Here is a 24,287-nt window from a genome sequence, read left to right as displayed (position 1 = left end):
TGCAAAGAACGGATTTGAAATATGAATGACATCTATTTAGACACCAAAGTGCACTGATTAATTTGAATCTGATCTATAACTCAAACAATTTCTAGGTCTCAAGCATTAGACATGATCCCACTACAGATTAGTACTGTAGGTAATAAGATATCACTGCTGGGAGAGCAAAAACAGCAGCAGAGAATCTGTTCCTAGTAATATGGAAAAAAGTCTGTAGCAGCAGCCACGCCCCAGCTCATTAAAAATCAAGACCTGTGTGTACACAAACTGTATGCTCCGATCCCATAACACATCACGCTTACAGTTTGTCTATAACAGAGGTTTTCAAACTGTGGGGCATACCTCTCCAGAGGAGTGCGGAGGAATGTCCAGGGGGGTCCAGCGCAGGGCTGGCCCCTCCCGATACCCAACCCCCTCTTGAGGTGGCTCAAGAAGGTAGACTCAACTGGCCACATGTAGGAAACCTGTGTCTTTTTGCTCATGACCGTCATGCAGAGGAGCAGGCAGTGGCAAGACCAATGATGCACTTCTGCCTAGGTTGGGAATGGACAGCAGCTTCTCCAACCTGCACATAGATCCCACCACTTCCCCACTCTTGTGACAGGGATGGCTGTACTCCAACAGCTGCCCCCATGATGACTTCACACTCCTCCCCTCACGGCATTTAGCACCAAAGTCAAACAGGCTGCCGTTTTGAGCTGCAGATAAGTGTGGGGAGAGAGGAAGTGCTGGGGGGCTGCGTGGACAGTGGCTCCTGGGACCAAAGGTGAGGGTGTGGGCAGGGCCGGCTTTAGGGCGATTCACCCCATTCACCCGAATCGGGCCCTGTGCCCCTAAGAGGGCCCCGCAACGTCCCTAAGGACCCTCCACTGACGTGCCACTGAAGGCACCGGCAGCCAATAGAGCTGCCACCAAAATCCCGCCGCTGTCTTCGGCGGCAGCTCTTTTGAATCGGGCCCCGCAGCGCCTAAAGCCGGCCCTGGGTGTGGGATGGGGCTTGTATTGTCCCAGAGCTGCATGAGGCGCCCAAAGCGCTGTGCGGAGCTGCCCTCTGCCTATAGGTTCCTGCCACCCGGGGTCTGCCTGAGCGGGTTGCAGGCAGCCTCCCCAGCCCAGGTCAGGGTGGCGTGGTTCCCCCCGGGTGATGGAATCTGTCAACCTTCAAACAGCATAAAGAAGCCCAGACAGGGGCCTCCGGGCCAGTGCTGCAGCAGAGGGGTGGGATCTCCACCTGCCACAGGCAGCCGCATGTGCCCCGGAAGGTTATTCCCTGCCCATGACTGCAGCTGTCCTGGCAAGCCACAGGCAGTCCGGGCGCAGCCCAGGAAGGAGACACTGTCAGTACCACCCAAGCTGTGTTACTTCGGGATCACTGTGGCTCCTTCTCCACCCCTGCTGCAGCCAGACCCCGAAGCAGGAGTCACTGTGGGGTGCAAATCCAGGGCGCCCAGTGCCTCACTGAATAGAAGGTGGCTTGCTCAACTGTCTGCCTGTTCACAGTCTCGCATTCACAGGCTCACCGCACACTTTCCTGGGTGCAGCTCAGAGCCCTGCTCCCCTATGTGTGACCATAATGCCCCACGCAGGGCCCACACTGTGCTCCCTCACCCCCATTCAGGGCAGTGGCGGAGGCTTGGATGAGCCCCACATGGCAAGGCTTGGGGCAGCCCTGCACGGCAGGGCTCGGAGACAGAGCACCACCTCCACCCCCGACTCACCTGAGTGGGCCACCTAGTCTGTGGGTCTGTTTTGTCTGGGTTGGGGAGCAGGGGCAACTACAAATTATAAGTCAAAGGGGGGCTCAGCTCAAAAAGTTTGAAAACCACTGGTCTACAGGGTGAAATGAGACCATGCGTTACCTTGAGAAGCCAAGTGAGTACAGAATCTCTATAAGGCACAAACTTGTTTTTCCCCTTTCCTGCTGCTTGGTCAGCAAGTGATGATATAACCAATCCCAGCGTTGAGAGTGACCTAAGAAAATAGCAAAACATTAACAGCTTTGTATATGTATTCCAAACAACATGATTTGGTAAAATGCAGAAGAGGAGGAGGACTTGAAAGAGAACTAGACTTTGTGGCTTGCAGTTGTTCATATACAGTTTCTAAAGATCCCTGTTAAAGTAACCATATTTATAAAAAGAGAATTGGATTCAGAGAGCAGTCTAAGTGGTTGCCTAGGATTCCATACTGCAACCTAATGAGACTAAACCCGAAAGTTTGGAGCTCAGTTAAAATATTACAATATTTTAAATACTTCAGCATGTGAGGTTACAGCATCTTATGTATCCTTCCTCAGAGGCTAACGTCCAAAGGTAAGAGACCTTTTGCCTCAATACTTCTTCATTAAGCACTGCTGATGGCGCTGTAGAGCTGAATAAGAGGGACTGAAGTCAACAGAACTACTCACATGCTTAAGCATGTGCATAAATGTATGCAGGTTCAGGGCCTCAATTAGATTGACAAAATAGTTAAAGCACCAGGTTAAAGGAAGTTAGTCTTGTTTTAAAGCAAAGATTCTTACTCCCACCACCATGTTCCCAATCCGCACATAAACCCTTTACAAAGAATCAACTAACTAATGCTGATTGGATTGAGGAGCAGGTGGGAATAGTTGGCCCTTTATATATTCTACTTATATTTACATATTTTAATATACTATGTAGATATAGTTTTACATTCGTACTTACACATCATATACATGTGTAAGCAGCGCCATCACTAGACACGACAGCAGCGCAGCTGCACCAGTGCAGTTATGCTGCTGCAGCACTGTAAGTTTAAACAAGCCCTTAGCTGCAGGGACAGTGGGGCTTGGCACAGTGCCTATCCGAATGAGGCCATGCCCCTGATTGGGGCCTTTGAGTGTTATTGCAATAAAAGCAGTAAATAATGGTCAAAAGATGTTGCATAAAAGTGCTTTAATGAGAGATCTGAAGGAGTTCCAGCTGTTACAACTCTTATGGAAAATGTTCCAATATCGTGCAGCAGAAGGACATACTGGGATGTTATGAGAGGAGGCATGGATGGAGTATAGACAAGGGAGTAGAAGGAAATAAGATTTTGGGAGGGGCATGTCAATTTGTCCTTATGATCACACATCCTAGCACCGGGGTGGCCAACCTGTGGCTCCGGAGCCACATGCAGTTCTTCAGAAGTTAATATGCAGCTCCTTGTATAGGCACCGACTCTGGGGCTGGAGCTACAGGCGCCAACTTTCCAATGTGCCGAGGGGTGCCCACTGCTCAACCCCTGCCTCTGCCACAGGCCCTGCCCCCACTCCACCCCCCTTCCCGCCCCCTCCCCTGAGCCTGCTATGCCCTCACTCCTCCCCCCCTCCAGAGCCTCCTGCACACCACAAAACATCTGATCAGGAGGTGCGGGGAGGGAGGGGAAGATGCTGATCGGCGGGACTGCCGGTGGGCAGGAGATGCTGGGAGCAGGGGGAAGCTGATGGGGGCTGCTGATGTATTACTGTGGCTCTTTGGCAATGTACATTGGTAAATTCTGGCTCCTTCTCAGGCTCAGGTTGGCCACCCCTGTCCTAGCATGTATATTTGCCTATTTGTACATAGAATACCAGTGCATGAATGACCATACCATGCAGCACAAAGGGGTATTTTAATTTTAAATTGTTGTATAAGTGAAAGTACATCAGCCTTTGCAGTACTGTCAGGGAAAATTGATTTCTGGATTCCTAATCTCTCATTTCCAGAGGCTGTGAAGATGGCAAATATTGGGGTGCCACACACTGCTCCAGACCAACCTCCCAAGACAATTAAGGAGCACCAATAGCAGACTCTTTAAGGGTGTGCTGTTGAATATCCATCAGCTAGCTCAGTGTTTCCCAAACTTGGGACGCCGCTTGTGTAGGGAAAGCCCCTGGCGGGCTGGGCCGGTTTGTGTACCCGCCCTGTCCGCAGGTCCGGCCGATCGTGGCTCCCACTGGCCGCGGTTCGCTACTCCAGGCCAATGGGAGCTGCTGGAAGCGGCGCGGGCCGAGGGACATACTGGCCGCCACTTCCAGCGGCTCCCATTGGCCTGGAGCGGCGAACCGCAGCCAGTGGGAGCCGCAATTGGCCGAACCTGCGGACGCGGCAGGTAAACAAACTGGCCCGGCCTGCCAGGGGCTTTCCCTACACAAGCGGCGTCCCAAGTTTGGGAAACACTGAGCTAGAGGAACAGTGGCAAAAACAGAAGACCCCTAGGAATAAGGAGAAATGTAAAAGCAAGAGAAAGTGGGAAAAGTTTCACCCAAGCAAGTAGTCCGAAGGAAAACACTAAAGCAACCTCTGCATCCAAAACTGCTCCTCAAAGGCCCTATGTAAAGCCAACTAATTTAACTGTATAGAGCAGGCTTTAATAAAGGGGCACTTATTTTAGTGAAACAAATAGTCACTTATTAACACAGCATTAAAGATTTAACCCTTTATTGCTACTTCAGAAAAATGGCTTTAACTAGGCGGTGTGGTCTAGTGGACAAAGCACTGAACTGACTCAGGAGCTCTGGTTCTATTCCCAGATCTACCAGTGACCTGCTGGGCAAGTCACTTCACCTTTGTCCTGAGATTCCCCATCTGTAAAATGGGGATAACAATAGTGACCTCTTTTGTAAGAAGCTTTGAGATTTACCAATGAAAATTGCTACACAAGAGCTAGGTATTATGAATTATTATTAATAAAAAAATACAATCTGTTTTATACAGCTAATTGTTAACAAATGTAATAATACCAAAATAAACATCCCTTAAAAATACAAATGAAGAAATTGTAACAAAAGCCATTGTCTAAACATTGTAAGGGAAGTATTATGAGAAATGGCTGCAATAAAATAATTAAACTATTCCAGTGTCTACTTTGCTCCATAACTCACAATGCACCGGAGATGTGTAATTACTTTAATCTAATCTACACACTGTTGTCTGATATTGCTTACATAATGCCCTTTAACAAAAGCCACCACCACCACCCAATAAGCTGGGACAGTTCAGAAAGAGTAAGTTTACTTGGCAGCCTGGTGCAGAATACATGAAAGAGAGTCGCTTCTGTGGGTTTCACATTTTCAACATCCCTTTTCCTTATGCATGACTGGGCTCACTTGCTATTGTGCAGTTGGAGGCCTGCACATTCCGAACAAGTCCCTGAGGCAGCAGTGGTAGAGGTGGTGCTTGCTTATCAGAGTGGAGAACACTGCACTGAATGGCATAGTTTCAGCCCATTTTCATAGGGTTTTCATTGACATTTAGTAAATAGAACCCAGCTACTGCTCCTAGTATTATGAAAGCTACTCAGATCACAGTATTGTGGGCAATATTAATTTTGTTTTCAAAGGCTTGCTTAGTAGTTACAATTATGATAGCAACAACTGTGGTTTTACTAAAAAGCATCGAAATTACGTCCTGTTTAAGAAGAGTGCTTTAACTCTTGGCAGGCACTAATCAATGGTTGATTTAGTCTGTGCCTCGTATTATGTGTTTTCTAGAGATTCCCCAGATACATTGCAAAGGACTGTGGGGTACCGCTGCCCCTATGGTCAGTATGCTAGCCAGTACTCTACTGGAAGAGAAGCAGGCACATTCAGCTCTTCTGAAGATCTTTGCAAGGACAGAGGAAGACCGTTATGGGGCAGGTCCCTTGAAAACCCTGATGGAGGGGAGACAAGTAGCCACCCAGCACCCTCTGGAAGGAAGGCTGGAGAGGGCCATCTTCTTATGTTATTTTTATATACAAAAAGAAGTCATATATCTGGATCACTGTAAGCCTGAATGACTTATTTTAGGTTAAGGTAAATAACTAGAGAAAACAAACAAAGTCTCAATGAGAGAGCACAACGTGTGCATCTCCTTTAAAAGGAGTTGCACTACCTCTGAGAACAAAACAGAAGTGCTCTCTGCAGAAAGCAGACTCCTAATACACTGATAGCAAGATCTAAGACTTACATTGTGCAAATTATTTCTGGAGCTGATGGGGATGGAGCAAACTATCCCTTCCCTCCAAAGCATTCCCAAAAATAAAAGGAGTGCCTGAGGTAGGATGAGCTGTGGGGGAGAGAAGGGGAGGATATAACTGGAGAAGAGTCTATTTCATCCACAGTGTTTGCTTTTATGTAGAAACTGAACTTCCAAGCAAATCTGCAGGAACTGGTTAGATGCCACAGAAGTCGCCCTGCAAAATTTTTGGTTTATGTGGATGTACTGTAGGGGTGGCCCAGCCCTGTTAATGCATGTCAGACTGCTTTGCCTTCCTTTATTTTCACATTCTCATCCAAAGCAGTTACATATAGCAATCAATATGGATTATATTCTAATGCAGTAGTTCTCAAACTAGGGCCGCCGCTTGTTCAGGGAAAGCCCCTTGCGGGCCGGACCAGTTTGTTTACCTGCCGCATCCGCAGGTTCGGCCGATTGCGGCTCCCACTGGCCACGGTTTGCCGCTCCAGGCCAATGGGGGCTGCGGGAAGCGGCGCGGGCCGAGGGATGTGCTGGCCGCCCTTCCTGCAGCCCCCATTAGCCTGGAGCGGCGAACCGCGGCCAGTGGGAGCCGCGATTGGCTGAACCTGCGGACGCGGCAGGTAAACAAACCGGCCCGGCCCGCCAGGGGCTTTCCTTGAACAAGCAGCGGCCCTAGTTTGAGAACCACTGTTCTAATGGATTATTGCCATTTCAAGCAATTATAGCCACTCTGCTTTTGACCTCATGATAAAAAAAACCTGGGATACTTTACAAGTCAGTCAAATTCACTGTCCACAATGTTATAAAATGTGTTGATTATTGTAAGATGGTGTGTTGCTAAAATTTTCAGTGCCATTTTGGAAATCTCAACTATTTTCTCTGCCCCAAAGAGCTCACTATCTATTTCAGAGACATACTATTCTGAGTGACAATACAAAGTATGTGTGCTACACATTATTCACACATTTTAATAGGAGAAATGGTTTATGCTCAGTGTTCTGTGAAAATCAGTTCTAGTAGCACAACTTCTAGAAACAAACTTTAATTATTGGTTGCAATGCACTTTCAGAACGAGAGGGAAAAATCTACCTCTCTCAAAATAAAAATGCCTTTTTTCCGCAAGTGCAAAACAAATACAAGTTCTGTGCCTTCTTGTAAGTGAAAGAGTTAGATAATTCTACAAGGTGTGGGAAAAGAGAGGTAAAGAACACCACAGTACAACACTGAAGGAATTCTCTTCAGCCTTCAAGCATGAAGTGGAGTTCCAAATAGAGAGCAGTGAATAAATGGATAAAGGGGACACAGACTTATACCATGCAAGAACTTAACTTGGGGTAAAAGTACATACAGAAATGTATGAAGAGGGTTTTTTTTTTTCTATTCTCTTTTTAGACATGTTTCAAAGTAAAATTTAGTACTCATGAAAGATTTGAAATCTATGTATCTCTATCCACAGAAAAGATACAGCCCGGACAGAACAAGATTCCAAAACTGCCACCACAATAAAGGATGTAAAGCCTGACTTGGAGGGATCAGGTTATAGGGAAAAGTGAGGAGAGTTCACTCTCAATGCCCATTCAGTTCTCGGTATATATGCCAAGACTGCCAGCATGAATGGCAATTAGCGTCTCTTGTGGCAATGGTCTTTGTGATGTGTCACTTTTCCACTAGGAGTTAGACTGAGACAACCATCTCATTTCCCGTAGGCCTGTGACCAACCATGAGATTCATAGTGACCAGAAACTAAAACTAAGAGCTGGAATTGAATCAGTGACCTTGAGGGTTAAGACTCCACATACCACACTACTAACCTAAAGCCATCCAGTTTCCCATCACATGTAGTGATTCTTAACCCTACTGTGCCAATCATGTAAACTTTTTAACATGACACCCTGATGCAAAGTAGATTGGTGTTTACAGAAGAATCTCTGGACCTGTCCAGCTTCTAAAAGAGATTAGGTTTTTAATATTATAGTATAAATGTTGCTGAAATATACCTCTGCTGTCCTGCTCCCCTTACAGAGAACCAAAAAAGTTGTATGGAAACTTTTAAAATTGGTAATTGAAAAAAGTGCTAGGTTTGGATGCTGCATTTTATCTCATTTTTCCCAGAAATTAATATATTTAAGACAATGGTGATATCATGCTAAGTATTTGTTTTGTGGAATAACACAGTACTTATGGTAGCAAAATGCCCTATACATTGTCATTGCTTGAGTTACAGATGCCCCTAGGCAACCTTAAACTTACACACCTTCATTGTGACCTATTTTTCTTAAACTGTGAATTATACTCTTACATATTTTTAGCACATGTTGGAGCAAAGCCATCCAGTTTTCACCTAATGTTTTATGGTTTGTAGTCTTCCTTTTATTGCTTACATTTTTCAATGATGAGATTGCTACATGTGTCTGAGGAAAGAGTGTGTAAATGAATCACAAAGGTGTATTCTTTAAGAGTGCTGTTGTCACTTTTTCCAAATAAGCAGCACAAAGATCTCAACTGAATCATGTATGAATCGGGTTCCCTACATCAATGTATAATGTGGTGTTCAGCACATAGTTGCTGAAAAAACATAATTAAACTGCTTGTTCACCAGAAGCATCACTTGAAGTGATTTGAGACAAGTGATTCCAGGCAGGCAGTGAAACACTAATCTTGGAAGATTAATTTTCACACTTCATATTTGCCAGTGTCCTTACTTGTTTATGTTGCTGCCTTCCTTCAGACGTTCTCCTGCAGCTCCTGTTTTAGACACTCTCTCACTACCAGCCAAATCCACCAGGCTGACCTTGCTGACCTTCTCTCCAGAATTCTAGAAGAATGAAACATAGGAGACAAATAGCCAAGAAATGTGAATACAAAATGCTAGAGAACCAGATATACGTGCAGTACTTAAATCCTGCTGTATTATGAGCAGTGCATTATGAACAGTGACAAACTAGAGGTGTAAGAGAGCCTGAAGAAAAAGGAATTCCCATAAAGCTTTTTAATTTTTTTAAACAGTTACTCTCATATCGCTTTATCCCTAAGGATTGCACCACTTATGAAATAGCATTAACTATGGTGTAAGTTCAATAACTTTACTGGCATGGTAAGCTATTAAAGTGTTGCCAATGCTAATGCAGCAAAAATCTTCTGTCTAGGACAGGTTTTACAGTAGTCAGTCTTAAACAGCATGCTCATCTCTCATTTGGCAACTGGCTGCTTCCATAGTTTTCCTTGTACATTTAATTTCAATCTGAATCATCATCTTTAATAGATGAGCTAAGGGAATCATCAAAGTGTTTCAATTTGACTCAAAAAAAATATTTGAGGATGGATTACCTTTTAAGTACCAATGGAAAATAGTTCAAGTTACAATAAAGACAGGATAGGTCTATATTGCAATCAGGGAGTGTGGTGAACACTAGCTTGGGTTTGCCTACACATGCTGCAATCTAGCTACCATGGGTACAATTAGCAGTGAAGCCATGGCAGCATGTGCTTCAGTAAGGGCTGTACAAGCCCGCCCAGGATGCTGGGAACTTATTTGGGTGGCTACCCCGGGCCTAAGGCCTTGCTGCTGTAGCTTCACTGCTATTGGTAACCCATGCTAGCTTGAGTAAAGCTAGCTCAGATATAGCTACCCATGCTGCAATCACACTTCCAACGGCAGTGTACTCACACTCTTAAAGACAAAAGAAAAGCCAAACCAAGAGAATACTCATGTGTTCTACCTTTCCACACAAATAATAAACACTAACAGGATCAAAGGAAAGGGTAATGTAATATCATACAGGAAACTGTGTCCCCAGGTGACATTATGACTCTTAAGGCAGAGGTAAAAACTCCCCTCAGGAGTCAAGGCAGCTTAAGTTTTAAAATGGTAGGCCATTTGTGTCTCCTTATCCCAGATTAAGCAGTGCTACTTATAGATGTATAACAGTATGCATCCTGACAATGGACTTCAATTGTGTTCTCCAAGTTTCCTTTAAATTTATCACCCTTGAAATGTAAATCCTGGAGGCTGAGTGGCTGAAAGGAGAAAAATGGCAGCAAGTCCCTCTTATTTCAAACAAGGACCACCATAAACACACACTTACACCAGACTGCAGGTCATAAAGTGTCTGAGTTACTATAATATTGAATACAGCATGAGAGCGGCTGCTTTCCTCATTCATGTTGGTTGCAGCAACCGTTCGAGATTTGTTTCCCTCCGACATCAGGGACTCAATATCCTGGAGCATAACACATAGTAAAAAGGGATGTTAAGATAAAAGTGGGTGAAATTGTTCTTCCCACTAAACAAAATTCTCATTAACATAGAAAAGATGAGGACCTTCTCCATACATTTTGAGATATATAGAGTACAAAGGGTGCATAATTTGATAGGCTGAAGTTATTCACACCACTAAATTTCTAAGTGCTGTACTTAAGCCCAGTTCTGACACACACAAAGCTACAATCTCTATTCCTCTGTAGCTGAGAACATGCTGACAACATCCACATTACTCGTCATATTTGTTTAATGCCAGTAATTAGGCCAATAGAAAACCATTTAGATAGATGAACACAACTTGTTTCTTCAGTGAGCAGCACTAATACTATCTTCACTTAATTGGCTTAAAGGGTTACCTCACTTAGAGACTGTACCTTTCTATATGTATAAAACCAAAGGCAATTATGTTGAGTTTGATACATGTGCTTGCTGACTCTCCTGAGCAAATGTGCATTAAAAAAAAGTTGTGAAAATTCACACTAGCAAAATGTTCTTTTGGAGAGGATTGACTGCATTTGGTTTTCCCTTAGCTACCATAATTCATAAAAGTTGGAACCAGAGAAACTGCAATCTGTCAATGACTGAGAGAAACTGCTTCTTTCATTTATTTGAGCTTTAATATTATATTCAACACATACTATCTAAGTGAACCAGAAGGTAGTTTTCATGCTTACATTGTGTACATCTGCCTCAGAAGTATACAAGTCTCTGAAAAGAGTAGTCTTTCCTCCTTTAGTAGTACATGAAAAGTATTAGTGAAGATTTTCTGCCATTTTTAAAAAATACTTAAACAGGTTTTTCATCCAATTTCCTTTATAAAGAAAGCTCCATGCAGCGTGTACAGCATTTCTGTAAATATTACCTTTTATTGTCTTTTATAAACCCTAGAAACATAACATTTTCAAAAGAGTCAGAGTGACTCAAGTGGGCCCTTCTGCAGCTATGATAAAATCTGATACAAATAATACAAGAAAAGTGTAACCAATGGGTAGAAAACAATGAAAATAATAAAGAAATATTGGCAAACTTAACACACTGGCTACATATACACTGTAATCGCCAAAAACGAAGAGCCTGATACTGCTGCCACAGAAGTCAACAGGAATTTTTCCATTGACTTCCATGGGGAAAAAAGACTGGACCAAAATCTTTTAATTGAAATAAATAGACCTGAGTCTTCAGGCAGACATTTTTGTGACTGTCAATAACGAAGCCAAATATTAGAACATGTAAATCATCTCAAAGAACCAAAACATCTGAGTAGATACTGGTTTACATAGTACAAAATTCCTTATCACCCTGTTTACAGAAATGTTATTTAGTTATTTGTCATCAGTTTATATTTACCTCAAAGTTAGTAACAGCCAGCTGAGACAAGCCATCTACATATGGCCCCAATACTTTGTGCTCTCGAACCTTAAGGGACTGCCGGCTCCTTAGGAACAAAGCAGGGTGTTATTCAAAAACTTCCCATAGCAATCTATTATTATGAACTTTATTGGTTAAAAAAGAAATCAATGAAAGTAATTGTCTGAAGTGCCAATATATCAGTTATAGAACTTAGAAATCCATTTTTAAAATTCTGTTTGTTTTTTTTAAATGATTAAAGTAATAGCAAAACCACCTTCCAGATAAACTCTGGATTTGTTTTGCTCTTATTTCTATTGTTAAATCTACCTACTAGGTTTTAATCATTACAATCTGAATTTGTTTTTAAATGCACACACTTGTTGGAGGGGTTGGGTGAGGGTGGGGGGTTATAACAGACCCTGAAATGCTTCATATTACTTTTTTCTATAGACAAAAATGGAAAACAAACAAAAATCTGGGATGTAATAGAGCAAATCAAGGAAGAAACTCAAACCTTTATATTTTTTCACACTTTATCCAAATGTAACAACCTAATCTTTAAATTGTATCTGTTAATTGACATATACAATTCTGTATATATTGGGCACATATTCACAGTCAGTGTTTTTTTAAAAAACAAAACAAAACAAAAAAAACAAAAACAAACAAACAGAAACCTATCCAGAGAACTAAACCCACCTGCCAGGGCAAATACAAAGTATAAGGGATGGCAGGTGGCTCTCAGTGAAGTCCATGGGACAATGCCTTATTGAGAAGCTCAGCCCCTATCAGTGGCTGCTGGGAGGGGGAGGGTTCTAGGATTTATCACCTAATAAATACAATTAAGTCAACCACTACATATTTAGAGTTTGTCTACACTTAAAAGCAGGGGTTCTCAAACTGGGGGATCGGACCCCTCAGGGGGTCACAAGGTTATTACATGGGGGGTCGCGAGCTGTCAGCCTCCACCCGAAACCCCGCTTTGCCTCCAGCATTTATAATGGTGTTAAATATATAAACAAGTGTTTTTCATTGATAAGGGTGGTCGCACTCAGAGGCTTGCTATGTGAAAGGGGTCACCAGACAAAAGTTTGAGAACCACTGCTTAAAAGGTTATAGTGGCACAGCTGCACTGCTATAGGGCTTCAGTGTAGACACACCTACACCTATAGGAGGGATTCTCCCATGGGCATAGGTAATCTACCTCCCCAAGAGGCAGTAGCTAGGTCGACAGAAGAATTCTTCCATTGACCTAGCGCTATCTACACAGGGACTTAGGCCAGTTTAACTATAACGATCAGGGGTGTGGATTTTTCACACCCCTGACTGATGTAGTTAACCTGACCTAATTTTCTATTGTAGATCAAGCGTTAGGCTTTACAAACCTTCTTCTAGGACTCCCTTCTGTATATCAGTCTCATTGTGACTACCAGGAGAAGGTATTTTCCAACTCCAGAATTCCCTGACTACTTCTCCCCCTGCTTCTGGTGTTCCAGTCCTCTTCCCCTGTGAATACCTGTACGCCTTGCCTCATAGCTTGCCCGAACAGAGTGAAAGTGACATGATTTCTCATTTCATTGCTATACAGGGTTTTCAATAGAAGAAACTGACCAGAGTCAGTTACAGTAGAACCTCAGAGTTATGGACACCTCGGGCATGGAGGTTGTTCGTAACTGAAATGTTCCGTAACTCTGAACTAGACCTTACGGACGTCAGCCACAGGGGGACTGGGGCTGCAGCCGGAGGGTGGGGGGCTCAGGGCTTCTGCCCTGCAGGAGCACTAGGACTCAGGGCTTTAGACCTGGGGGGGCACTGGGGCTCAGGGCTTCAGCCCCGTGGCTCCACTCCCAGTTTCAGCCTCACAGAGGGCACCATAGCTCAGGGCTTCAACCTTGCAGCTCCGTTCCTGGCTTCTGCCCCGTGGGGGGCACCGTGGCTCCCCACAGTTCCACTCCCAGTTTCAGCTGGCGGGGGGGGAGGGGGGGCGCCAGGGCTTTAGCTACGGGGAGAGCGCTGAGGCTAAAACAGGGACTCCCCTCATAGCTAAAGCCCCAAGCCTCGGCACCCTCTGCAGGACTCAAGCCCCAAGATTCAGTGCCCCCCATGTGGCCAAAGCCCCGAGCCTTGACTCCCTCCATACTGTGGCTGAAGCCCCACAGCAGTACAGTATTTGCTGGATTTTTTTGGGGTGGGGTGGAGGGGTCTCTGCTGCTGCCTGATTGATTACTTCCAGTTCCATATGGTATCCAGTTGACCAATAAGTCCATAACCCTGGTGTTCATATCTTTGAGGTTCTACTGTACTTTCATTCTGATGCACTATGAGCATTAAATAGGACACTTAAGTTTCTGCATTCTCAGAAGTCAGCCCAGCATTGGTTTACATTTACAAGGTTATTTTTGGAACCATAAGAGACAGTTTTTTTAATGCAGAAACTGATGGTTTAGGTCTCCTCTGCTTGCCAGAGAAAGCTTCACATTTGACACTGGAGAGTATGACTGGATTTTTCATTTGTTGTCCATATCTAATTCTACACAAATGAAGGATAATGCTCTGAATAAAATGTCTTTAATTTGTTTTTTAGTTTTCTCATAATTATTCATTCTTTTAAATACAGGGAACTAGGAGAGAAAGATTCAAGCATCATCACTGATGTCTAGTTATAGGGAATGGCTGGATAGACACATGTAATATGTAACACATAATAAGTGCGTATATTAGTTTATGTCCAATTTTAGGGGATAGATTTTTTTGTTTTATTTTGTTTTGAGGGAGTACAGTGGGGAGGGGAGACAAAAGTCATCTAACAAGTTTCAGGCCTAATCCGACATTCCTATCACAATCAGAATTCCTAGTGAAATAATTAGGAGTATGGGGTGTGTAATGAAGGATGCAGGATTGGGCCGTCTTTTCCCTTGTAAGGCTTCCACAAGCACTGCAAGCTGTTAAGAGAAATTGTGAGTCAAATATTTCTATAAAATAATGACATATTTTAGCTAGTATATCAGGAGTTGCCATATATCACACAGCCACAAATAAGGAAGAATCAAGTTGCCCCAATGTATTGATGAATTTGATATGCCTTTTTAGTTTTCTGTATTTCCCCCACCCCTTACAATCATATATTTACTCTGCTTAGTGTTCTTGGTCCTTTAAAATTAATCTACATTTCCTAAAAAGAAAATACTTCTCTATAAAAACATTGTCTTACAAAATATACAAAATCTGAGAATGCTGCTGATATTCAAGGTTACACTTCTGCAACTATGGCAATAAATATTCTTATATCAAATACATTCATCCCTTCTTCCCCATGTAAAAGGGCAGCATTCTTTTCCTGTCTTAAACGGATGTATATAGAGATAGTGTGTGTTGTTCAACAGCTGTAATAAGCTGATCCAAAAGTGACTGCATTTCTACAGTTAATGACGTGACTAGTTAAAAGGTGCTATTTTAAGCATCTATTCAAATAGATACAAGTAAGGAAGGGTATGTCTACACTTAAAAAACTACAACGGCACAGCTTCAGCGTTTCAGTGTAGATACTGCCTATGCCAACGGGAGGGTTCTCCCATTGGCATAGGTAATCCACCTCCCCAAGAGGCGGTAGCTAGGTCAGAAGAATTCTTCTGCCAACCTAGAGATGTCTACACACGGAGTTAGGCTGACATAACTACATTGCTCAGGGGTGTAAAAAATCCACACTCCTGATTGGATTAGTTATGCCGACCTAATTTTCTAGTATAGACCAAACCTAAATCAACATCATCATGTTCACGCTTTACAAACTTGGTATTATTTGAGAACTGTTCACTTTAACATTTTGGGCATGTGATCCTTTCTGAACAAGTTTTATACATATACAAGTTCACAAAAGCTTCTCAAACCCTTTCAAAGTGGGTAGTTCTATGTTGCAGTTTCAACTAATATAAAAAACTACTCACCCTTTAGGGTCTAACAGATCTCTGACCTTCTCATTATAGATTTCCATATAGGACACTTCAACTTTAAAGGTCTGAGATTCATTTTCTTCTACAGAGATTCTCTGAAATAAAGCACAGCAGAGCCGTGGGATCAGGCCGAGCTGCTCTGCATTGCCCATCATTGAGAAGGATTTTCCTGAACCTAGAGAAAAGCAAAGGGAAAGAGAAATGGAATGTTTTAAAGCATCCTGCAATTTCTCAAATAGTCACTAAATTATTCACACAATGTATGTTTTCCTCTCTCGTTTATTCTTCAAGAAGCACCTAAGAGAACAAAGTGACTTGGAGGATACCAAGCAGTCAGCATGTTCATCTGAGTGCAAAAGAAAAGAAATAGGTAAATCAATACAGGAATCTTTCACAACACCTCTACCACAACTGCCATTTATTGGCAACCCTTGTTGTCAGTCTCACCTGACACACACAAAAGGATGAATGGGCACAGAATATGAATTTCCAATTCAATCCTAGACAGTGGCTCCTGCAGGTAGAAACTAAACATCCATTTACAACTGTGTAAGGAATATTGCACTGCCACTGGCCTTGCTGAACCCATTTTCTGTTTAAATAGAGGATGACTTCAATCTCCAGAGCTGTCAATCAAGTACTTAGTTAAAAATGAAACAGAAGATATAATACTGTAGCAAAACAATGGTGTTTGAAGGATTTTTTTATTTTTACTGTTTTCCCACAGAATTTTTAGATTCTCTTTTCAGTTCTAATATTTTTGTTTGATTCCCCCCCACAAACTCACAAAGAAGCCATCTCCACCTTTTCCTCAGATCAACAGAAGACCCTCTCACCTGTCTGTCCATAGGCAAAAATACAAGCATTATATCCCTGAAAGGCCTTTTCAAGAATTCCTTCTCCAAGGCACTTAAACACCACTTCTTGACCTAAAATAAACAAAAACAAAATAGCAAATCATAAAGAAACATCACAGTTTATTTAAAATAAAGGAGCAAGATTCTTAAACCTTGAGTAAATTGTGATTTTACTGACATGGAAATCTAAAAGGAAATGTTTGTTCTTCTGAGAGCATTGCTAAGGAAGAAAAACATTGTTAACACACAAAAATCAAAATGGCCAAGATTTCAAGCCTGGTTGCCTAAAACTGGCACCACAAGCTATATTTAAGTATTTAAAAAAAGTTGCCCAGTTTTCATAGGTCCTGAGCACTTCACATTTACTTCAGTGAGAACTACAGGCATCCAACACCTCTGAAAATCAAGCAACTAAAATTAGGTGCCTAGAAAAGAATCTAGGTGGCTAAACTTTAAGGCAACCAAGTGTGAAAATTTTAGCCAGTATGCATTCTTGAATTACAAAAATACACATGGAGTGTAGTAGCAAAATTGCTAATTACTGCAGCATCACTATTATAATGTGTTAGTGTCCCAGTTTAAAGAACACTTACTAGAGATTGTCCCAGCTATTCACTCTTGTGATCTGGTTCTCAAGTTTCAATAAAAGCCAGTTATTTTTCTTCCCATGTCAAGGTGACACCTTGAGCAAAATGAAAGAATTGAGATTCTGTCTAGGGATGATATGTATATTATTGGGCTGAATGGCTTAGCTTAGCATATACTCCAGCCTATCTTTTTTTTTTTTTTTTTTTTCTTTCTGGTAAGTATTAGTTTGAAAATCTAGATACAAAGATCCCATATGAAAATCCTCTGTTGTGTGCAACAGTCATAGCAGATTTTAAGTATGCTTTAAGCATTACGAGCCAAGATATGAACGTAGGAACAGTGGATGTCATCCAAAAGTTCAGACTCTGTGCACCACCAACAGGGCAAGTATGTTGTGTATTTTGAGCTCTGCTCTGGGAAGTGTGCCATCTACATCGACTCCCAAAATAAGCAGTGTTGAGTTAAGGGTGGGGTTTGGGGCGGGGTGTGTGTGTGTTTTTAACCTTTTTACACACTGCATAGTCATTTTGTAGAATATTTGATGGTCATTGCTGCTTATCTCTTATTTAAGTCTGAGCTGTTAAAACACTGAAGTGCAACTAGCCAAACTTTTCCTTGGCTTAGCGGATATGCTGATGAGTTTAACTGCTCTCAGATAAGGCGTATTTTGAGAGATCAAAAGCATTTTTATTTATATACACACACAAATGACAATATTTGACTAAACAAAATATTGTGATTCATGTGTATATAAATAAAATCGATTTTGATCCCACAAAACATTCCTGATCTGAGAGCAGTTAAACTCATCAGCATACCTGCTAAGCCAAGGAAAAGTTTGGCTACTTGCACTTCAAAGTGTTTAAACAGCTCAGTCTTAAATAAGAGATAAGCAGCAATGACCATCAAATATTCTACAAAATCACTATGCGGTGTATATAAAGTTAAAAACAAACTTCCCACCCTTAACTCGGCACTGCTTATACAGAGGGAGAGAAAAAAAGAACAGGAGTACTTGTGGCACCTTAGAGACTAACAAATTTATTTGAGCATAAGCTTTCGTGGGCTACAGCCCACTTCATCGGATGTAGCCCACGAAAGCTTATGCTCAAATAAATTTGTTAGTCTCTAAGGTGCCACAAGTACTCCTGTTCTTTTTACGGATACAGACTAACACGGCTGCTACTCTGAAACCAGAAAAAAAGAGGAGAACCCCATTTGCATTCCAGCATTGGATTGAATTACCTCAAGGTAAAAAGTATAAGTTTCAAATAACACAAGGTGATGAATATATGGGATACAATATATATCTCCATAACTGCTAAGCAGACTCTTTTGTGAATTTCATAACTCAAATATGCCAAATGATGCAAGGATGTAGACAACTGCTGCAATCTGGAATATGGCATTTTTGAAATTACCACAGATACATCAGTGTTCTGTTACCTCAATTCATCATATAAAAGATTTTCACTCATTTATAATATATTGAATGATACACATTGTCCAGTCGTAACTATTCTGTACAACTTGAAATTAGTCTTGTTTACAGGTACTTCATTACCCATTAGCAGCTTAAAACAATCAGCAACGTCCTTTATTACAGTGTGAGATTTCTGTGCCACAAATCTGTCAGATAATTAAAAATTTTAGTCACTTGATGCCTTAGAAACAATTCTGCTGAAATATGCACTTTCTTTCTTCCCATATTTTTACTGCTAGTGAAATGCAGTTGAAAACAGGATCTTTGTGGCTTAAGAGTTTGTTTCCTCCTGCAGTTTACTTTTTGGTTGAAGTCACAACCCTCCACAATATTGCAACCATCTCTACAGTAAGGAATTGGGATGTCTTTCTTAGAAGCTATGGTGATAAGCACTATAGAAAACACTAAAACAGACACTTATCACGGATATTTGGGTGAAGAATATGCAGCACCAATCAGAGGATCTAAGAATGCACAAACTTGCTTCTTCAGCCAACTCCTGATGGCACATTCTGGAGTTATCAAAGCATTCATTTCACAGGGAGCCACTTGCTTTTCTGCCAGATAAGACTGCAAAGTTAAATGGTGATTGAGGTTGAATATGTATATTTCAAAGAAGGTAAAATTAAAATTCAGTAGAGCGCTTGTGGGGAAAGAAAACAGGAAATATCAAAAAAATTCTATTTCGGTACAGAAGACGCATTGCACCCACTCCTGACCAGTAATACGAGGAGGACTTCCAGCCTATCCCAAAAGAGAAGATGGAAATAAAGTAGTATAGAACGGAGTACATGTGTGATGGATATAATCTGGCCTGCAGAATCTTTATTACTGATGACAATGCAGATGTAGGCAAGACCATAGCTTGACTCACAAGACCAGTTGAGTTTTTGCAGGGCTGGCAATCAGAAAAAAAAAAAAAATTTAAATTGAGCACCACTTGCTCTGGAAGACATTCAGACACTAGTACAGAAACCTAAAGTGGCATTTTTACAGAGTCACTTTTCAGATCAGAACCACTCTAATACAGATGTATAGAGTATTGTTTAGTCTAGACGTTAAACTGTTATGGGATAAAATGAAACTTACTTTCAAAATGCATTCACAAGAAAAAAAGAAGAATTTCAATTTCTATTATGTGGAATATTTTTTTTTTTTTTGGATAAGGCAGTGGTATTGTTGATTGTAACTGCATGGAAACCAGGAAATTCTGAGTTATGGTTCCCACAGACACCTCATCTCTTTCCTCTTTCATTAGGTTTCTTTTTAATTTTCATTAGTTTTTTTGTTAAGTCGTCACAAACTCTATGAGAATTATATAAAATTATGCAAATGTACATCTATGATTATAGGAAGTAAATGAAGTGCCTTTGTATTATACCACTATATACTGTATTTGCTGAATAATCCCATGCTACCCACTGTTAATACTTTGCATTTCTATAGGACTTTTCATCAAAGTACTTTTTAAAAGTGGGTAGAGCATTATTAAAATTCCATTTTACAGATAGCGTAAGTCAATTTACCCTTCCACAGAGTGAATCTTTGACAGATTTGGGAGCAAAACAGGTTTCCCAGCTCATGGCATTATACCCATTGCCCTAACCACAGCTCCTCTTTACAATAAAGCAAGTGAAAATGACAAGCTTGTCTACACAAATATGTGGTTTGTGGCAAACTGGGGTGTAAATCTACCCTGCACTAGTCTGCCGTGCACTAAGCATTGCTATGGACCCTGCTGCTGCATACTGAGGTGCTTAGTGCATTTTGATCCTTCTCTCTTTGAAACAGGAGTAGATTAATGTACACTAGGAAACTTTTAATGTTGGGCAGGAAGGTCCATACAGACACTTAGTGCATGGCAGGCAAGTGAGAGAGAGAATTACACCCCAATTTGCCACGAACTAAGGCCTTGGCTACACTCGGGCAGCGCTGTGAAGCGCGAGTGTAGTTGCGCCGCCAGCGCTGCGAGAGCTTTCTCATAGCGCTGTATGTACTCCACCTCTCCGAGGGGAATAGCTTGCAGCGCTGCGAGCAAGTGTGCAGCGCTGCAGGCTCTGATTACACTGGCGCTTTACAGCGCTGTACTCGCTGCGCTCAGGGGGGGCGGGGGGTGGAGGGCGTTTTCACACCCCTGAGCACAGCAAGTTGCAGCACTGTACAGCGCCAGTGTAGCCAAGGCCTAAGTGTCTGTGTAGACAAACCCTAAGGCTCCTTCAAGCTAGTTATCAAAACACTGACTTAAGGTTCTTTCATTCTGTTGCGTTCTGCTCCAGAACTCTCTGCTGCACTAGCTGAGCTAGTTGTGTAATCCAAAGTGAGGAAACCTTCTTGTAACACAAGCAGAAGTGGGCACATATAGGGTTGCTCTGGTAATCCACACCTATTAATATGTTGGTGACAAAACACAACCTTAAAATTGTATTAATAGCATACATTCCGTATAAAAACAAAAATGACTTAAAAAAAAATCAGAAATTGAGTGCACAATTTAAAAGTTCGTCTTTAAGGATAGGTATTATGGAAGCTCCTTTTCCGTCTTGACTAGAACATTGCCATCACAACTAAATTATCATCACAGCTTCAAGATGTTACTTAGCATAGTGCAGGGGTTCTCAAACTGGGGGTCGGGACCCCTCAGGGGGTCGTGAGGTTATTACATGGGGGGTCGCGAGCTGTCAACCTCCACCCCAAACCCTGCTTTGCCTCCAGCATTTATAATGGTGTTAAATATATAAAAAAGTGTTTTTAATTTATAAGGGGGGTTGCACTCAGAGACTTGCTATGTGAAAGGGGTCACCAGTAAAAAAGTTTGAGATCCACTGGCATAGTGCCTATAATTCACCATCATTGTCCAGCAACAAACTTTGTTCATCTTACAATGAACACAGAGCTAAAACAACATACAAAGGTAAAAACTAAACATAAAACCTGCTAATACGTTCTGGCAAAACCCAGTGCTGACAGTAGAAAATGACAGAGAGAGAGAGAAATCAAATGAGCTATTATTCTTAATCTGTCAAGAATCCATTTCTAGTAGGACACTAAAACAAAAATCTTTGCATCTGCTCCTTGGAAAGAATCAGGTTTTCCTCTCTATGTTCTGTACAACATCAAGTCTGTGACATTCCTTGATAAATAATAATACAAACCATAGGCGCTGACTTTTATTTTTCCCTGGGGGTGCTCCACCCCAAGGCCTCACCCCCCACTCCATCCCCAGAGGCGGCAGTTTTGGATAATTTTTGGTGGTGCCTAGAATGGGTCCAAGTCCCGCCCCTCGCCTAAGGCTCTGGGAGGGAGTTTGGGTGCTGGGTGCAGGCTCTGGGCTGGGACAGGGGGTTGGGATACAAGAGGGGGTGCAGGCTCTGGAAGGGAGTTTAGGTTCAGACTCTGGGATGGGGCAGGGGGTTGGGGTGCAGAAGGGGGTTTGGGTGCAGGAGGGGTGAGTCGTCGGGCTCTGGGAGGGAGTTTGGGTGTGGGCTCTGGGATGGGGCAGAGGGTCGGGGTGTAGGAGGGGGTCAGCGCTTAGTTCGGGCGGTGCCAGCTCCTGAAAGTGACCCGCACACCCCTCTGGCAGCAGCTCGGTGCGGGGGTGGCGCGGGGGACACACACACACCCCCAGTGCCGCAGGGATGTGCCGACTGCTTCCCAGAGCAGCGTGGAGCGGATGGGCAGGAAATCGCCTTAGGCTGTGTCTACACTGCCACTTTCAGTGCTAAAAATTTAGTAATTCACGGGTGTGAAAAAACACACCCTTGAGCGACAAAAGTTTTAGCACTGAAAAGCGCCAGTATAGACAGCGCTTTATCGACGAGAGCCATGCTCCTGGCAATGAAGCTGCCACCCCTCATTCGGGGTGGTTATTTTTTTTATCACCGGGAGAGCTCTCCCCCAGCGATAAAGCGGGACTACACTGCCCACATCACAGCGCTGCCATGGCCACACTGTAACATGTAACACCACTGCGCTGCCAGTGGTGGTGGCGGCGGCAGCTGGGGGCCCCGGGAGGCAGCAGGAGGGACCGGGAGGCACGTGGGGGCAGCAGGCAGGGGTAGCAGGCAGGGCTGGGGGAGAGACCCGGCCACGAACATTGGTGGAGCTGGGCCCCCCGGCCCTGAATATTCATGGAACCCGGGCACCACGGGCCCATACAACTCGCCGCCCCTGTCTGTCCCTTCCCCCAAGGCCCCACCCTCACTCTGCCTCTTCCCACCCTGCCCCTCCCCCGAGACTCCATTCCACCCCCTCCCCCAAGGGTCCAACCCTCTCTGCCTCTTCCTGCCCCAGCCCTCTGAGGCCCCCGTCCACCCTCCACACACCCCAAGCCACCTGATCAGCTGATTGGGGGCGCCCACCAAACAGCTGATCAGGGGCACCTGCCGAACAGATGTGGCTGGTGGGTGCTGAGCACCCACCTTTTTTTTTTTCCTGTGGGTGCTCCAGCCCCGGAGCACTCACAGAGTCGGCACCTTTGATACAGACAACACACTTCTTCTCTTAGAATGATCACATTATAATACACCAAGATGTGTAACTTTTCAGATATCATGCTTGTGAACATTTGGATCTTACTAACATAGTGTGACTGTGACATTTGAAATGAAGGAATATTTTCTCACACCTGATCTATATATATAGCTTAGTTATTTCAGAGCCAAACTTCTTAAACACAATTACGGCACTATATCTTGTCACTGTACATGCTAAATTTGACATTTAAAATAAAGCCTCTGAGTTATCCAAGAGAAAAGCTGCCTGTGAAAAGCCCATAGTTTGGGGGGGGGTGGGGGGAAAATCACATGAGCTAAATTCAAACTGGATTTTTATTAAACTTCCCACACAAAAAGTTTGCTTCTGGATGAAGACCAAGCCTCAGAGAATTTAAACCAAAAGATATTTAACAAGTAAAAAATAAGCCACTGAAAATAAGTTGGAACAGAATTGCTCTCTTGTTCATAAATGTCACAACACAAACCATTTTTAGGATTAGAGATTCACTAGGGGTACACCAAGAATCTCTCTTAGTCCTCTGTACACACTCCTCTTCCCTCACCCCAATTCTTTCCTCTGCTCCAAATCACTTCCATGCAGTTTGAAAGCCTTGATCCTGGAGTAAGATCCATGCAGTCAGACCTCTATACTCATGTGGAAACTCACTGACTATACTGGGTGTGACGGTCTGATGTTCACCACTTTTACAAGATTATGATACGTTTTGTACAAAGTATGCTTGTGAAATATTCTGCAACATCGTCTGTCTCTTTGTATTCAGGACACAATTGTTCCCATTTGTGGATTTTTTGAGGTGGGAATCCATGGTGTGGGGAGGTTCTGGTTTTGCTTGTCTGCCAGATCCAGTTGGTGCTTTTGGTCTCTCCCACTCTTTCCTCAGCCTCCTAGGTTTTCAGCTCTAGGGTTCACGGACTTGCTTGCTTCTGGGCCTCAGCTTCTTCGGCTTGCAGCTCTAGGGCTCACTGATGTGCTAACTCCTCAGATTGCTTCTGAACCCCTATTTCCAGTTCCCTTAGCTCCAAGATTCACTGATGTTCTCTCTTTTCCTGCCACCTGCCAACTTTGAAACTGCATCACTGATGCCCATCTTTCTGCTTTTTCCCCTACTTCCCTTTCCCAAAATAAGCAAACAGAAAATAACAAACGTGTAACCTTCTTTTTGACTGTTCTCAGCTAGTGCATTTAAAGTCTCACTTAAAATCTCTACACTAGTGTATGAATTGCAAATCTCACTCAGAACAAGCTGTGCATTTCACCCTGCTTGCTGCGACGGGGTCACCAAGGTGCAACCTGGACTGTGGGATTGCTGAGCCCTCCAAACCCACCAGCCCGGGC

General features: G+C 43.0%; 1 protein-coding gene across 1 annotated transcript in view; it reads right to left on the bottom strand.

Moving 5' to 3' along the window:
* Positions 1–24,287, bottom strand: part of KIF13A (kinesin family member 13A) — a 202,971-nt gene that overhangs the window by 68,032 nt on the left and 110,652 nt on the right. The window contains exons 5-10 of the mRNA XM_065397999.1: positions 16,346–16,438; positions 15,504–15,684; positions 11,557–11,644; positions 10,034–10,168; positions 8,651–8,763; positions 1,860–1,971 (exon numbers count right to left, since the gene is read on the bottom strand). Of these exons, the coding sequence (XP_065254071.1) occupies positions 1,860–1,971; positions 8,651–8,763; positions 10,034–10,168; positions 11,557–11,644; positions 15,504–15,684; positions 16,346–16,438 (722 nt within the window). The remainder of the gene's footprint in view (positions 1–1,859; positions 1,972–8,650; positions 8,764–10,033; positions 10,169–11,556; positions 11,645–15,503; positions 15,685–16,345; positions 16,439–24,287) is intronic.

Source organism: Emys orbicularis, chromosome 2, assembly GCF_028017835.1.
Source record: "Emys orbicularis isolate rEmyOrb1 chromosome 2, rEmyOrb1.hap1, whole genome shotgun sequence".
In the NCBI taxonomy this organism is placed as follows: Eukaryota; Metazoa; Chordata; order Testudines; family Emydidae; genus Emys; species Emys orbicularis.
The sequence above is the reverse complement of the archived record's forward strand: the minus strand, read 5'-3'. Positions and strand labels throughout refer to the sequence as shown.